This window comes from Gnatocerus cornutus, chromosome 9 (assembly GCF_029298725.1).
Source record: "Gnatocerus cornutus isolate USDA-ARS CGAHR chromosome 9, icGnaCorn1.1, whole genome shotgun sequence".
NCBI lineage: Eukaryota > Metazoa > Arthropoda > Insecta > Coleoptera > Tenebrionidae > Gnatocerus > Gnatocerus cornutus.
Genome location: NC_142241.1, coordinates 14433340 through 14452095, shown reverse-complemented (window position 1 = coordinate 14452095; position 18756 = coordinate 14433340). Strand labels below are relative to the sequence as shown.

The 18756-nt window shown below is 31.4% G+C and overlaps 1 protein-coding gene across 2 annotated transcripts in view; it reads left to right on the top strand.

Moving 5' to 3' along the window:
• Window positions 1-18756, top strand: part of LOC148169086 (uncharacterized) — a 100092-nt gene that overhangs the window by 49222 nt on the left and 32114 nt on the right. The window contains exons 5-6 of one of the 2 annotated variants that reach the window (XM_088045544.1): window positions 6895-7060; window positions 10881-11028. In XM_088045544.1, the coding sequence (XP_087901670.1) occupies window positions 6895-7060; window positions 10881-10909 (195 nt within the window). In that variant the 3' untranslated portion in view covers window positions 10910-11028. Of the gene's footprint in view, window positions 1-6894; window positions 7061-10880; window positions 11029-18756 lie in introns of those variants that run through there. The other variant, XM_088045543.1, reaches the window with a different exon arrangement.

The window sequence follows — 18756 nt, the reverse complement described above, 5'->3', positions numbered from 1 at the left end:
TTAAATCTCGGTGCGTTATTTTTTACAGAAAATTTTCGATTTTGGAGGTCGCACGGCAAATAAAAATTTCAAACTTTTCACTTTTTGTTGTAAAATTTTGGAATTAAATACTCTGGATAAGGAATCCTGGATAAGGAAGGCTTTGCTGTTAAAAATCGCGAATTTATAACATTTATTAGACAATTTTGGATTTTGGTCTCGACCAACAAATAAAAAATTCCAAAATTTTCAATTTTTGTTCTAAAATTTTGGAATTATATACTCGGGATAAGGAATACTTGATTAATAGATCTACCAAATGTTACTGATTTACCGTCAAAATTGACGAATTTACAACATTTAATAGAAAATTTTGGATTTTGAAGTTTCCCGACTGGTAAAAAATTCTAAAATTTTCAGTTTTTGTTCCATAATTCTAAAATTAAATACTCAAGATAAAAGAATCCTTGAGTAATACATATACCAAATTTTATTGATTGACTGTCAAAATTGGCGAATTTACAACATTTAATAGAAAAGAGAAATAAAAATATCCAAAATTCCAATTTTTGTTCAAAAATTCTTTAATTAAATACTCGGGATAAGGAATTCTTGTGTAATGAATTCACCAAATGTCATTGATTTACCGTTAAAATTGGTAAATTTACACCATTTAATAGAAAATTTTAAATCTGGAAATCGCCCGACAAATAAAAAGTTCCAAAATTAATTTTTGTTCTAAAAGTCTGGGATTAAACACTCGGGATAAAAAATCCTTGTGTGATAAATTTAACAAATTTCATTGATTTACTGTCAAAATTGGCGAATTTACAACATTTTAAAGTCGCTCAAAAAATAAAAAATTCCAAAATTTTCAATTTTTGTTCTAAAATTTTGGAATTATATACTCGGGATAAGGAATACTTGATTAATAAATCCACCAAATGTTACTGATTTACCGTCAAAATTGACGAAGTTACAACATTTAATAGAAAATTTTGGATTTTGAAGTTACCCGACTGGTAAAAAAATTCCAAAATTTTCAGTTTTTGTTCCATAATTCTAAAATTAAATACTTAAGATAAAGAATCCTTGAGTAATAAATCCACTAAATTTTATTGATTTACGGTTAAAAATGGCGAATTTATAACATTTAATAAAAAAAATGGATTTTAAAGTTACCAAATTCAATTTTTATTTAAAAATTCTGAGAGTGAAGACTCGAAATAACAAAGAACACTTTAGTAATAAATCCACTAAATATCGTTAATATAGCGTTGAAACGATTTTGAGGTCGCTCAAGAAATAAAAAATTTCAAAATTTCCAATTTTTGTTCTAAAATTCTAGGATTGAATATTCTAGATAAGGAATCTGTTAGTAACAAATCCGCTAAATGTCATTGATTTACCGTTAAAAATGGCGAATTTATAACATTTAATAAACAATTTTGAATTTTGAGATCGTCCGACAAATAAAAAATTCCAAAATTTTCGATCTTGATAGAAAATTCTGAAATTTTACACATTCAATAAAAAACCCCAAAGTAGTAAATCCACCAAATTTCGTATATTTGGGTAAAACTAACGGACATATAGTAAGTAATAAAAAATTTTGTATGTATTTTGAGCTCGTGCTACAAAAAAAATCCAAATTTTTTAACTTTTATTTAAAAATTCTGAGATAGAATACTCGAAATAAGGAACCCTTTGGTGATAAATCCACCATATATCATTAATTTAGCGTTGAAAGGAGCGAATTTATAGCATTTAAGCAAAAATTTTGGATTTTGAAGTCGCTGGAGAAATAAAAAGTCCCAAAATTTTCAATTTTTGTTCTAAAATTTCGAAATTAAATTTTCTAGTTAAGGAATCTGCATGTAATAAATCCGCCGAATTTTATTGATTTACTGTTAAAAATGACGGATTTATAACATATAATAGAAAATTTTGGATTTTAGGATTCCCCAACAAATAAAAAATTCCAAAATTGACAATTTTTAATGAAAAATTCTGAAATTTTAAACGTCTTTTTAGACCCCCAAAGTAGTAAATTCACCAAATTTCGTTACTTTTGCGTTAAAACTAGCGCAATTATAAAATATAATAGAAACTTTTGGTTTTTGAGCTCACTCTACAAATAAAAAGTTGTGTAAAACTTTTCAATTTCTAAATAAATCTCGGTGCGTTATTTTTTGCAGAATGAGTTGCTATTTGTTCGAATTGTCGTAAAAATAAAAAAGTCCAATTAGAGGCGCTCGGAAAAAACTTGCATTCTACGTAATTTGAGGGTATTTAGAACATAAACTGGATAAACCGCTACTCGACAAGAATAATTATTGTCTTTTTTAATAATCTACAAATTGCTTAGGAAAAAAACCATTCGGACATGGATTTCAAGGTAAATTTGGATCAAATGAAAAATAGTGCGCGTAATTAAATATCCGATAAAAGTCCTCCGCCGGTCACGAGCATCCCATCAGATAAACAACGCGTACAGTTGTAGCAATCCATGTGAATGACGGTGTACACAGTGTCCTGATCGACTGTCAACTCTCCTTTTCACCACAGACAAGAACTAAATAACTCCGACTTAAATAGATGCATAAGAATCGCAGTTAAAGATGTTGGACGTTGCGTTCTTGACTGATAATAAATTTCCCATTGTAACCAACAAAGATTTGAATTAAGAAATAAATTCCAGTTTCGATTAGCATAATTCCCCGCGTAAATCTTAACTAGTGTTTTCTTAATTAGTTTATTTAAATTTAGATTCGTGATTATATGGGGCAGTAGTGGAGTTGAAACGCTCGGTGGGCTCCGTGGGAACCACTTGAAGACGTTCTGGTTCGCCGGCTCTAGACCTTATTGTTGTACACATGTCATAGTAACAACCTTGTGAGGCACCCTTAACCTTACGCTGTTTACGCTGTTATACTTGACTTATCCCGGCGAATTTTCACGTCTTTGTGCGGTTTCTCGACGATAAAAACTCAACCTAAACTCCACTTTGCTTTTCTCTCGCATAAATTGTAATTGTGGCAATGATAAGAAAGCTAATTTCAAGAGCAGCAACTACGGCAATCATCCAATAAATCATTATTAGCTTTGATGAACTTCTAAGAATATATTGCACGTTTCACTTTGGACTCTATGAATACGAAATGGAGGAAAAAACGGTTAAATTACACTTTAATTATGCAGTGCGGTGATTATCGGGCAAAGTTTCTACAGATTCGAATCAATTTATGTTCTGACTATAATAAAAGAATCGTTAAAATCAAGAAGAGGGTTGCGGTGTGGGAACGAAAGAAATGCAACGCTCCCGGTAACATCTGCCAGCACGCAAAGCAAAGACATCCGGTTCCTTCGTATCGTTCGAATTGATCGAGATGACTTACTGGCTCGTTTTGGACACTTTTCCAACGGATAGGAGACAAGAATTATTGGGTTAGAGACATTTGAGAACACCAAATGATTCTTCAGTTGACGCAGTAAAAATGTATCGTGTCTGATTAAATGCCACCGCGATGAAATTTAGGGAATTTGCTACTGTTGAGTTGGTACTTTACTGCCCTAAATCTCAAAATTTTAAAGCAACAGGGTCAAAATTTAGAAATTTTCATTTATAGAATAGACCAAAAATTTTCTAACATTTTGTATTCGCACCTGTCGTTTTGGTAGTTTTGATACCAAAGTGACCAAATTTGGGAAAGTTGGTATTTTTAAGCTGGTAATTGACCCCTATAAATCTCAAAATTTTAGAGCGACAGGAATAATTTTCTGAAGTTTTTATTCATCGAATGAACTAAAAATTTCCAACATTTTTCATTGAATTTTGTAATTTTGACAGTTTTGATACCAGATCAATGAAATTTGGGGAATTTACTACTTTTGTCTTGGTAATTCACTGCTATAAATTTCAAAATTTTAGTGCATCGGGGAGGAATTTTTTACAATTTTTATTAATTTATAGAATGATCTAATAATTTCCAAGATTTTCCATTAAAACATGTAACTTTGATAATTTTAATACCAAAGCGATGAAACTTAGGGAATTTGCTACTTCTGAGTTGGTAATCTACTGACATAATTTTCAAAATTTTAAAGCAACAGGGACAAATTTTGGAAATTTTTATTCATCGACTGGACTAAAAATTTCCAATATTTTCTTTTGAATTTTGTAATTTTGACAGTTTTAATATCAGAGCGATAAAATTCACTGCTTTAAATTTCAAAATTTTAGTGCAACGGGGAGGAATTTTTTACAATTTTCGTTTATAGAATGATCCAATAATTTCCAAGATTTTCCATTAAAACATGTAACTTTGATAATTTTAATACCAAAGCGATGAAATTTGGGGAATTTGCTACTTCTGAGTTAATAATTTACTGCCCAAAATTTCAAAATTTTAGAGCGACAGGGACAAATTTTGGAAATTTTTATTCATCCAATGGACTGAAAATTATCAACATATTCTATTGAATTTTGCAGTTATGACAGTTCTGATACCAAAGCGATGAAATTTGGGGAATTCTTTTTTTAATTTGGTTATTTATTCTTCTTAATTTCAAAATTTTAGTGCGACGCAACGGGGAGAAATTTAAAAAAATTTATTTATAGAATTGCATAAAAATTTCCAACATTCTCCATTAAAACATGTAACTTTGACAATTTTAATGCCAGACCAATAAAATTGGGGGAATTTGCTACTTTTGAGTTGGTAATTTACTGCCTTAATTCCCAACATTTTTGAGCAACAGGAACAAATTTTGGAAATTTTCATTTAGAGAATAGACCAAAACTTTTCTAACATTCTGAATTCGCCCTGTTTTTTTAGTAGTTTTGATGTCCGAGTGACGAAATTTGGGGAATTTGGTAGTTTTGAATTGGTAATTAACCCCTTTAAATTTAAAAATTCTAGAGCGACAGGAACAATATTTGGCAGTTTTTATACATCGGATGGACTAAAAATTTTTCATTGAATTTTGTATCTTTGACAGTTTTGATACCAGAGCGATGAAATTTTGGGAATTTACTACTTTTATTTTGGTAATTTACTGCCCTAAATTTCAAAATTTTAGTGCAACGGGGAGAAATTTTCAAAATTTTCATTTATACAGTATGTCGGATTGTGTTCACAAGAGGGAAAAAAAGTTTATTTTCCATTTTACAAAAAAATTACAAAGGAATAACATTTTTTGCTTATTTCAAAACAGATAAATCTGCAATTAAAATTTCGAAATTATTAGTTTGTACTCTTAAAATTAATTTTTTCATTATTTTTATTTATTAAATGTTGTAATCGTATTTAAATAATAGCAGGCTGTGGATTCACAATATCAAATAGTGCGTTAAAGATTAAGGGAAAATTAACCCAATAATGTGTAAGTATTAAAAAATTGGAAAACAAATGCAATTGCTTCCTTAAAAATAATTGAGAAAATTCGAAACAGTCTTAAAGAATTTCGAGTTAGAATTGAACTATGTGCTAAAACAGGTAATGGGTCAATCAAATAGTGGAAATTGGTTTGAGTTAAGTAACAAATTTCATTCCTTTGACATTTTTTGCAAAATTAAAAATAAAAAAGTTGTTCGTTATTTTTTGTTTTTTTCGATTATAAGAACACAGCTTGATAATATTAAAGTTTTAATGAAAGATTTATTCATTTTAAATTAAACAAAAAATATTATTCCTTTGTCATTTTTTTGTAAAATGAAAAATAACGTTTTTTTTCCTTTTGTGAACTCAATCCGGGGACATACTGTAGAATGACCTAAAAATTTTCAACATTCTCCATTAAAACATGTAACTTTGACAATTTTGATGCCAGAGCAATGAAATCTGGGGAATTTGCTACTTTTGAGTTGGTAATGTATTGCCTTAAATCTCAAAATTTTGAAAATTTTCATTCAGAGAATGGACCAAAACTTTTCTAACATTCTGAATTTGCACCTGTTTTTTTGGTAGTTTTGATGTCAGAGTGACGAAATTTGGGGAACTTGGTACTTTAGAATTGGTTATTAACCCCCTTAAATTTCAAAATTCTAAAGCCATAGAAACAAATTTTGAAAATTTTTATTCATCGAATGGACTAAAAATTTACAACATTTTACATTAAATTCTGTAATTTTGACAGTTTTGATACCAGAGCGATAAAATTTAGGGAATTTGTTACTTGTAATTTGCTGATTTAGTGTTTTAAATCTCAAAATTTTTGTTCAACGAATTTTTTTTTTTAATTTTGTTTATACTTAGAATGGATTAAATTTTTTTTAACATTCTCTATTAAAACATGTAACTTTAACAATTTTAATGTCATAGTGATGAAATTTGGGGAATTTGCTACTTCTGAGTTAGTAGTGTATTGCCTTTAATCTCAAAATTTTAGACCAGTAGGGACAAATTTTGGAAATTTTTATTGATGAAATGGACCGAAAATTTGTAACACTTTCTATTAAATCTTGCAATTTTGTCAGTTTTGATGTAAGAGCGATAAAATTTGGGAAACATTTTAACCATTGAGTCACAATTTCACTGTTTTAAATTCCAAAATTTTATAGCGATAGCAACACAAATTTTTGTTAATTTTATTCTTCAGTTAACACAATAAAAAATTGATCTTGCAAAATCTTATAATTCAATGTAAACAAGTGTCGAAATTCCCACGTCGCTTTTCAGTGATTAGGAACGATTTTCACACTGAGTCACAGGCCATGAAATGATAAACTGTCTGTGGCGACAAACACACGTCTGTAATTACCTTATACAGACATTTGACAGGAAACGAAAAAGTTTGAAAAAAACTCCCCGATATACAGAGTGATTCTTGTCTGTTTTGATTATCATTAAAAAGAATCACTCTGTTTATGGAATTAATTGCGTTGTTACTTTGAATGGTTTTGTGTTTTTTTAGGACAAGCCGCACAAATGCAACCTCTGCAGTAAATCGTTCCCAACTCCCGGCGATCTCCGCTCTCACATGTACGTCCATTCAGGCTCGTGGCCTTTCAAATGTCACATATGTTCCCGTGGATTTTCCAAGCACACAAATCTCAAGAATCACCTTTTCCTTCACACAGGTAAGTCCAACACTTATCTGTAGATAAACCACAAGCCCGAGGCGAGGAATGAATTAATAATTTTTCAATAACGTGCATTGAAAGTAAAAAGGATAATTTATATCGGCAACCTTTACAATCAATAAATTAGCCTCGACAGCAAACGATTATTAATATCTATGCGGCATTAGAAAAATCGCGCAAATTGTAAAATCTAACAGGTGTTGCTCCGCTCGAGCATCGCGGATTCACGTCTTCAGTATTAACTTTAATTTTAGCTCGTTGGCTGGTAGTTAAGAATTCATCGGGCGTGCACGATGCACCTTATAATTTGTATTCAGACGTAAATTAAAATACTGAAGTAGCCAAAATACTCAAAACAAAAGGAGTTTGGTCAAGACGAGATTGGATAGGGCGCGACGGGTAGATTGCATCCCCAACGTATAATTACAAGCGGACAGTAGTTCGATAGCGAGTGGTAATCACAGACTACGGCCTCTGGCGATGCTTCTTGCTCCGGCTACCGTTCAACTACAGCCGTTCAATTAATACCACCGATCATTTTGCTGCTTACGAGATCAAGAGAGGACGAGAGGAGATTTACCATTGAATTTTGTAATTTTTAACAGTTTTGATAACAGAATGAAATTTGGGTAATTTACTACTTTTAGGTTGGTAATTCACTGCTCTAAATCTCAAAAATTTAGTGCGACGAAAAAAAATTTCAAAAATATACTAAAAATTTTCTATTAAAATCAGTAACTTTGACAATTTTAATGCTAGAGCCATGGAATTTGGGGAATTTGGTACTATTGCGTTGGTAATTTACGGTCCTAAATGTCAAAATTTTAGAGCGACAGGGACAAATTTTGGAAATTTTTATTCTAGATTGGACCAAAAATTTGGTGTATTCGCACCTGGGGGGGGGGGGGGTATTTTTGGTAGTTTTGATACCAATGCGATAAAATTTAGGGAACTTGTTATTTTAGAATTGGCAATTAACCACTTTAAATCTCAAAATTTTAGAGCGCCAGGGACAAATTTTGAAAATTTTTATTCATCGAATGAACTAGTAATTTTCCACATTATCTATTGAATTCTGTTACTTTGACAATTTTAATGCCAAGGCGATGAAATTTAGGGAATTTGCTACTTCTGAGTTGGTAATTTACGGCCCTAAATCTCAAAATTTTGGAGCGCTAGGGACAAATTTTGAAAATTTTTATTCATTGAATAGTCTCAAAATTTTCAATATTTTACATTAAATTCTGTTATTTTGACAGTTTTGATACCAGAGCGATGAAATTTGGGGAATTTACTACTTTTAGATTAGTTATTCACTGCTTTTAATCTCAAAATTTTAGTGTCTCTGGGAAGAATTTCAAAAATTTTCATTTATAGAATTGACTAAAAATTTCCAACATTCTCTATTAAAACAAGTAACTTTGACAATTTTAATGCTAGAGCGATGAAATTTGGAAAATTTGCAACTTCTGAGTTGGTAATTTAATGCCCTAAATCTCACAATTTTAGAGAGACAGGGACAAATTTTGGAAATTTTTATTTATAAAATAAACCAAAAATTTCTAATATTCTGTATTTGCACCTGTTTTTTTAGTAGTTTTAATATTAGAGCGACGAAATTTAGAGAACTTGCAATTTTGAAATTGGTAATTGACCACCCTAAATTTCAAAATTTTCGAGCGCTAGTGAGTAATTTTGAAAATTTTTATTTATCGAATGAACTAGATAGAAATTTTACATATTTTCCATTGAATTCTGTAACTTTGACAATTTTAATGCCAAGGCGATGAAATTTAGGGAATTTGCTACTTCTGAGTTGGTTATTTACCGCCCTAAATCTCAAAATTATAGAGCAACAAGGACGAATTTTGGAAAATTTTATTTAGAGAGTGGACCAAAAATTTCTAATATTGTGTATTCGCCTCTGTATTTTTGGTAGTTTTGATACCAGAGTGACAAAATTTAGGGAACTTGTTATTTTATAATTGGTAGTTAACCACCCTAAATCTCAAAATTTTGGAGCGCTAGGGTCAAATTTTGAAAATTTTTATTCATCGAATGGTTTCAAAATTTTCAACATTTTACATTGAACTCTGTAGTTTTGATAGTTTTGATACCAAAACAATGAAAATTGCGGAATTTAGTACTTTTAATTTGGTAATTTAATGCTCTTAGTCTCAAAATTTTAGTGCCACGGGGAAGAATTTCAAAAATTTTAATTTATAGAATGGACTAAAAATTTCCAACATTCTCCATTAAAACAAGTCACTTTGACAATTTTATTGCTAGGGCGATGAAATTTGGAAAACTTGCTACTTTTAAGTTGGTAATTTACTGTCCTAAATCTCAAAATTTTTGAGAAACAGGGACAAATTTTGGAAATTTTTATTTATAAAATGAACCAAAAATTTCTAACATTCTGTATTTGCACCTGTCTTTTTAGTATTTTTAATATTAAAGCGACGAAATGTAGGGAACTTGCAATTTTAAAATTGGTAATTGACCACCCTAAATCTCAAAATTTTTGAGCGCTAGAGACTAATTTTGAAATTTTTTTTTATCGAATGAACTAGGAATTTTACATATTTTCCATTGAATTCTGTAACTTTGACAATTTTAATGCCAAGACGATGAAATTTAAGGAATTTGCTACTTCTGAATTGGTAATTTACCGCCCTAAATCTCAAAATTTTAGGGCGACAGGGACGATTTTTGGAAATTTTTGTTTATAGAATGGACCAAAATTTTCTAATATTATGTATTCGCCTCTGTATTTTTGGTAGTTTTGATACCAGAGTGACAAAATTTAGGGAACTTGTTATTTTATAATTGGTAGTTAACCACCCTAAATCTCAAAATTTTGGAGCGCTAGGGACAAATTTTCAAAATTTTTATTCATAGAATGGTTTCAAAATTTTCAACATTTTACATTGAATTCTGTAATTTTGATAGTTTTGATACCAAAACAATGAAAATTGCGGAATTTACTACTTTTAATTTGGTAATTTAATGCTCTTAGTCTCAAAATTTTAGTGCCACGGGGAAGAATTTCAAAAATTTTAATTTATAGAATGGACTAAAAATTTCCAACATTTTCCATTAAAACAAGTAACTTTGTCAATTTTAATGCTACGGCGATAAAATTTGGGGAATTTGCCACTTCTGAGTAATTTACTGCCCTAAATCTCAAAATTTTAGAGCTAAATGGACAAATTTTGGAAAGTTTTATTTATAGAGTGGACCGGAAATTTCTAACATTGTGTATTTGCACCTGTATTTTTGGTAGTTTTGATACCAGAGCGACAAAATTTGGGGAATTTACTACTTTTAATTTGATTATTCACTGCTCTTAATCTCAAAATTTTAGTGTGACGGGAAATTTTTTTAAAATTTTCATTTATAGAATGAACCAAAAATTGCCAACATTCTTTAATAAAACATGTAACCTTGACAATTTTAATGCCAGAGCGATAAAATTTAGGGAATTTGCTGCATCTGAGTTGGTAATTTAATTTAATTCATTTTGCTGCTTACCGTGATCCCATATTCACCCATTTTTATAAAGAAATTCGGAGATTTTTGATGTGCGGAAGAAACTTCTTCATAAATCAACTTTATTTATAGTTTTGACAATAATAACGCGCTATCTAATCATTTATGTCACTTTTAATAAACCGTAAATCTCAATTAAAGATCTCCGTCTTCGTTTAGAGACGTTGGATGATGGAGCTGATATTACAATGACTTTTTTGCCAAAGTTATAAAGTAGCAAGTTAGAACTAATTGTGAGAAAATTAATTCCTTTCGTTGGTTTTAGGGAAGCCATCCGGTACGCGCAAGGGCTGAAATTTCAAAATTCATTCAAGTGATATTGTAAGTTCGTTGTTGTCAGTTATCTTATTAATAAAGTTTATAATTTATAATGTAAACCAAACTAGTGTAGAGTTGTTGTAAAAATTGTAAATAGCTGAGAAATAAACCGTTTTCTATAACTGACTTCTTTTTGATCCACTCCAACGTCCCTAGAAGACGAGATGACGCATCTATAATTTGGTAACAGTAAAGAAATAACAATTTCGATTGCTCCAAGTCTAATAAAAAAATTCCCAACAATTCGTTTTTTTTCCATCCTCTCGTCCCCCGAAGGCTCGGTGTATAATAATAACCCATACTCGGAGCAGATTGAATCGGCGCTATCTGAGTGCGATCAGAAAATACTAAACACATACTATCCAGCTCATGATGGACTGGTAATTAGACGGTGCGCTTGTCACGCGTCTCTTAGCCGCCATCTCTCACTGTTTACCCCATCCGCCGTATGTGCTTGGCACTTATTAAGTGGAAGCTGCGCCGTGCAGATTACAGGTGTGGTTGTCTTCTTATTGGATTCTAGCGGAAATTATCGCGACGGATGTCTATTGGGGAAATTGAGAACGGGAGCTGCTTAAAAATTCATAGTGGGGCTTAAACGAGACAATAATAATATCTAAGTGTATCGGTCGCTGTCATTCCACGTTTTGAAGTTATCCAGCGGATAGGAGACAATAATTATTGGATTAGAGACATTTGAGAAAGGCAGATTTGTGGGAAATTTTTTCTTCAGTTAACATAGTACAAAATGTATCGTGCAATGACTGAATGCCAGAGGGATGAAATTTGGGGAATTTGGTACTTCTGGATTGGTAATTTACTGCTCTTCATCTCAAAATTTTAGGGCCACAGGGACAAATTTTGGAAATTTTTATTTATAGAATGGACCAAAAATTTCTAACATCTGTATTTGTACCTATCATTTTAGTAGTTTTGATGTCAGAGTGATGAAATTTAGGGAACTTGGTATTTTTGAGTTGGTAATTAACTCCCCTAAATCTCAAAATTTTGGAGCAACGGGGACAAATTTTGGAAATTTTTATTCATCGAATGGACTATAAATTTCTCCCATTTTTCATTGAATTTTGTTATTTTGACAGTTTTAACACCAGAGCGATTAAATTTGGGGAATTTACTACTTCTAGTGCGATGGGGAGGAATTTAACAAATTTTCATTTCTAGAATGGACCAAACATCCTCCATTAAATCATGTAACTTTGACAATTTGATTGCCAAAGCGATAAAATTTGAGGACTTTGCTACTTTTGAGTCGGTAATTTACTGCCTTAAATTTCACAATTTTAGAGCAACAGGGTGGAATTTTGGAAATTTTTATTTATAAAATGGACCAAACATTTCTAACATTCTGTATTTGCACCTGTCTTTTTGGTAGTTTTGATATCAAAATTTAGGGAACTTGTTATTTCAGAATTGTTAATTAACCACTCTAAATCTCAAAATTTTAGAGCGCCAGGAACAAATTTTGAAAATTTTTATTCATCGAATGAACTTAAAATTTTCAACATTTTACATTGAATTCTGTAATTTTGACAGTTTTGATACCAAAGCGATGAAATTTGGGGAATTTACTATGTTTAATTTAGTAATTCAATGCTCTTAATCTCAAAATTTTAGTGCAACGGGGAAGAATTTCAAAAATTTTCATTCAAAGAATGGACTAAAAATTTTAAACATTCTCCATTAAAACCAGTAACTTTGACAATTTTAATGCCAAAGCGATGAAATTTAGGGACTTTGCTACCTCTGAGTTGGTAATTTACTGCCTTAAATTTTAAAATTTTTGGGCAACATTTTAGAAATTTTTGTTTATAGAATGGACCAAAATTTTCTAACATCTTTATTTGCACCAATTATTTTGGTAGTTTTGATGTCAGAGGGACGAAATTTGGGCAACTTGGTATTTTTAAGTTGGTAATTACCTCTCCTAAATCTCAACATTTTAGAGCGACGGGGACAAAATTTGGAAATTTTTATTCATCGAATGGACAAGAAATTTATCATATTTTCCATCGAATTCTGTTATTTTACAAGTTTTGACACCAGAGCGATAAAATTTGGGGAGTTTATTACTTTTAATTTAGGAATTTAGTGCTTTTAATCTTAAAATTTTAGTGCGATGGGGAGCAATTTGAATTTATAGAATGGACCAAAATTTCTAACATTCTGTATTTGCTCCTATCTTTTTGGTAGTTTTGATATCAGAGCAACAAAATTTAGGGAACTTGTTATTTCAGAAATGGTAATTAACCACCCTAAATCTCAAAATTTTAAATCGCCAGGGACAAATTTTGAATATTTTTATTCATCGAATGGACATTTTACACTGAATTCTGTAATTTTCACAGTTTTGATACCAGGGCGATAAAATTTGGGGAATTTACTACTTTTAATTTGGTTATTCAGTGCTCTTAATCTTAAAATTCTAGTGCCACGGGGACGAATTTCAAAAATTTTCATTCATAGAATGGACTAAAACAACATTCTCCATTAAAACCAGTAACTTTGACAATTTTAATTGCAAAGCAATGAAATTTAAGAACATTGCTACTTCTGAGTTTGTAATTTACTGCCTTATATCTCAAAATTTTAGGACAACAGAGACGAATTTTAGAAATTTGTATTTATAGAATGGACCAAAATTTCTATCATTCTGTGTTTGCACCTGTCTTTTTGGTAGTTTTGGTGCCAGAGTGACGAAATTTAGGAAACTTGTTATTTCATAATTGGTAATTAACCACCCTAAATCTCAAAATTTTAGAGCGTAAGGGATAAATTTTGAAAATTTTTGTTTACAAAATAGACCTAAAATTTCTAACATTCTGTATTTGCTCCTATCTTTTTTGTAGTTTTGATATCAGAGCAACAAAAGTTAAGGAACTTGTTATTTCAGAATTGGTAATTAACCACCCTAAATCTCAAAATTTTAAATCGCCAGAGACAAATTTTGAATATTTTTATTCATCGAATGGACATTTTACACTGAATTCTGTAATTTTCACAGTTTTGATACCAGGGCCATAAAATTTGGGGAATTTACTACTTCTAATTTGGTTATTCACTGCTCTTAATCTTAAAATTCTAGTGCCACGGGGACGAATTTCAAAAATTTTCATTCATAGAATGGACTAAAACAACATTCTCCATTAAAACCAGTAACTTTGACAATTTTAATTGCAAAGCAATGAAATTTAAGAACATTGCTACTTCTGAGTTTGTAATTTACTGCCTTATATCTCAAAATTTTAGGGCAACAGAGACGAATTTTAGAAATTTTTATTTATAGAATAAACCAAAATTTTCTAACATTCTGTATTTGCACCTGTCTTTTTGGTAGTTTTGATGCCAGAGTGACGAAATGTAGAGAACTTGGTATTTTTAAGTTGGTAATTGACTCTACTAAATCTCACAATTTTAGAGCGACGGGGACAAATTTTGGAAATTTTTAATCATCGGATGGACTAGAAATTTCCAACATTTGCTATTGAATTCGGTAATTTTGGCAGCTTTGAAAAAAAAGCGCTCAAATTTGGGAAATTTACCACTTTTAGTTTAGTTATTTACTGCTTTAAATTTCAAAATTTTAGTGCAAAAAGGAAGAATTTTAACAATTTTAATTTTTAGAATGGACCAAAAATTTCCAACATTTTCTATTAAAACATGTAACTTTGACAAGTTTAATGCCAGAGCGATAAAATTAGGGAAATTTGCTACTTCTGAGTTAGTAATTTACTGCCCTAAATTTCAAAATTTTAGAGTGACAGGGACGAATTTTGGAGATTTTTATTTATAAAATGGACCAAAAATTTCGAACATTCTGTATTTGCACCTGTGTTTTTGATAGTTTTGATGTCAGAGCGACGAAATTTGGAGTACATGGTGTTTTTGAGTTAGTAATTGATCCCTTCTAAATCTCAAAATCTTAGAGCAACAGGGACAAATTTTAAAAAATTTTATTTATCGAATGGACTAGAAAATTCCAACATTTTCCATTGAATTCTATAATTTTGACAGTTTTGACACCAGAGCGATGAAATTTGGGGAATTTACTACTTTTAGTTCGGTAATTCACTGCTCTTAATCTCAAACTTTTAGTGTGACAGGGAGGAATTTTAAAAATTTTCATTTTTAGAATAGACTAAAAATTTCCAACAGTCTCCATTAAATCATGTAAGTTTGTCAATTTTAATGCCAGTGCGATAAAATTTGGGGAATTGACTACTTCTGAGTTGGTAATTAACCGCCCTAAATCTCAAAATTTAAGAGCGACAGGGACAAATTTAGAAAATTTGTATTTATAGAGTGAATCAAAAATTTCCAACATGTGCTGCGCCGTGCAGATTCCAGGTGTGTTTCTCTTCTTATTTGATTCTGGCGGAAATGATCGCAACGGACATCCATTTAGGAAACTGAGAACGGGAGCTACTAAAAAATTCATAGTGTATCTTAAACGAGCCAATAATAATAAGTGTATCGGTCAGGTACGTTCAAGATTGCCGGGAGCTCTGCGCCATCTTGCTACCGCCTCTGCGCATTCTTAATACTTGGCATATATCATTATAGACACACTCCGCGTAGGCACACTAATATCCGAAACTTTTGCCAGCATCTCAAAGAGGTTGAGTACCACCGCCGTACCAACCCGAAGGAAAACCGCAAGAGCGCTTCGTACTGACAGTGGTTGGAGGTACTGCCTCGGGCTAAATAATATACATCGCTCCATATAGATTATGAAGCTATTTTACATACTAGTAGCACTCTTGGGTATTAATATATCATTATTTTCTGAAAGCTCGGTTTTTAAACGATCAAACTTGATCGCATCAAAGGTGAGGTCGATAAAATCGCTCTTACACAAAATTGACTTGGTTTTTTGCTACTTGTTGTTGAGTACTGTGACGGAAAACTCTACGGGGCTTGTGGAGTCTCGTGCAGGGACGGAGTAGTCGACATACCGGCCCCTGTTGAGAAGCAAAATCAAATATTAAATTATATTGCTAATAAATTATCGTAATGACCGGCGCGCTCGTGCAACTACCTTTGCGAAAACCCCAAAAATTCAAAAGAGCCGTTAAATTTCTAGGCAAGTCTCCATTCTTTCCACGCACAATATCATCTTATCGCCTTTTATTCCGAAAGTATCCAGCAGCTCGCGATAATTATCTCCATGAAAAAGGAGTACAAGTCTCGGATTGTTCCTATCTGACTGGAAATGTTCCAATTGAAGCAAAGAAAAACGTAATTATATCGTGGTTGAATGAAGAAAATTAAATCGCCTCATGGTGAGGATACAAAGAGCGTTTTAATTTTTGGTGCGATATGTAGAAAATTTGATATTGTTAGAGAGTCAGGTGTGCGCAGCGGGTCTATCACATAGTAGAAGATTCAAATGCATCAGCTGAGCACCTGCAGATAGCAGCGGGAGCGAAAGGTATCAGAACATGTTTGATGCCGATCCGACTATTGTGACTTGTGTATTGTTCGATGGGGTTTATTCATTCACCAAATGGGCTGTGATGGCGAAGGGAGAAATCCTCGAATCCAAAAAACGTCAGATAATTTAGAATACTTCTTGGATATTGGTAATGACAGTAATCTTCAGTCTATAAATTACTTGATTGATCTTGATTGGGGCTCATTTTACGCAGAATTTCACGCGGAATTCAAATCACATGTATTCTTCAACGGAGGTCTACAAATAACTGAATAACTGAAGTTAGAAGCGTTTAAAGTCACGGATTGTGAATTTTTAGTTTCTATATGAATAAACCTCGATAACTCTGAAACTAAGACAGATAGAAAGATGCGGTTTTCGCCATCGTTTTCATGGCGCTTTTTGACACTAGAATTCAAATTCGAAAATTTAACATTGGTTTTGTCGCTCTTTTGCCGATTCGAGTCATGATATGCCGAATTTGAGATTTCAAGTTTTCTAAATCTAATTATGTTGATTTCTCGCTTATTTGCGTAGCAATCTTAAACTATTAGTACTCATATTATGCAGAATTTCACTCGGAATCCAAAACTGTGCGATTTTTTCACGTAAAAAGTTCACGTTTAAAGTCTCTTCTGATAAATTTTTAGTTCCTCCACGAATGAACCTCGATAACTTCGAAACTAAAACAGATGGAAAGATGCGGTTTCCACCATCGTTTTCCTCACGCTTTTTTACGTAGGAATTCAGCCTTAGAATCCCAAATTCAAAAATTAAACATTGTTGCCCTTTGGTCGATAAGAAGCATGACACATATCTCGAATTTGAAGTTTCAAATTTTTGGAAAATATCACAGTTTTAAATCTAATTCTGTCGATATCTCGCTTATTTAAAAATTAATATTGAGCTCATTTTACGCAGAATTCCACACAGAATCCAAAACTGTGCGTTTTTTACGTATGTCAATAAATAAGCGAAATAGAAGCGGTTAAAGTCTCTTTTAGTACATTTTAAGTTCTTTCTTGAATGAACCTCGGTAACATCGAAACTAAAATAGATGGAAAGATGCGGTTTTCACCATCGCTTTTCTCGCGCTTTTTTACGTAAGAATTCGCTTTTAAAAACCCAAATTCAAAAATTTAAGACGGTTTTTGTCGCTTTATAAACCTCGATAACTCCGAAAGTAAATTTTTAGTTTCTCCATGAATAAACTTTTATAACTTTAGAACTAAGACAGATAGAAGGATGCGGTTTTCACCATCGTTTTCCTCGCGTTTTTCTACGTAAGAATCTGACTTTAAAATCCCAAATTTGAAAATGTACCATTGTTTTTGTCGCCTTTTTGCTCATAAGAAATTTTAACTTAGTATATTACAAATTTTTAGCTCGCCATGAGAAAAAAAAATTCTAAAAAATTAGTCTCTTAGTTTAAAATTTTGAAATCTGATACAGTTAATAAACGTGTCAAAAGAAGTAATCTCTCCAAATTTCATTCAAATGCTCCTAAAATTAGCGAAATTACGAAATTTGATATAGAATATTACAATTTTTTTATTCTTTCTGAAACAATTTTTTTTTAAAAATCTGTTTTTTGTTCTTATACCTGAAACTACGGCAGAGAGAAAGATGCGGTTTTCGCCATGGCGCTTTTTGACAAAAGAATTCAAATTCGAAAATTTAACATTGTTTTTGTCGCTCTTTTGCCGATTCGAATCATGATATGCCGAATTTGAGATTTCAAGTTTTCTAAATCTAATTCTGTTGATTTCTCGCTTATTTGCGCAGCAATCTTAAACGATTAGTACTCATATTATGCAGAATTTCACGCGTAATCCAAAACTGTACGATTTTTTCACGTACGTCAATAAATAAGCGAAATAGAAGCGGTTAAAATCTCTTTATTTAGTAAATTTTTAGTTCTTTCTTGAATGAACCTCGATAATATCAAAACTAAGATAGATGGAAAGACGTGGTTTTTACCATCGCTTTTCTCGCGCTTTTTTACGTAAGAATTCGCTTTTAAAAACCCAAATTCCATAATTTAACACCGTTTTTATCGCTTTATAAACCTCGATAACTCCGAAAGTAAATTTTTAGTTCCTCCATGAATAAACTTTTATAACTTTGGAACTAAGACAGATAGAAAGATGCGGTTTTCACCATCGTTTTCTTTGTGATTTTTTACGTAAGAATCTATTTTAAAATCCCAAATTTGAAAATGTAACATTGTTTTTATCGCCTTTTTGCCCATAAGAAATTTTAACTTAAAATATTATAAATTGTTAGCTCGCCATGAAAACAAAAATTTCTAAAAAATTAGGCTCTTATTCTAAAATTTTGAAATTTGGCAGAGTTAATAAACATGTCAAAA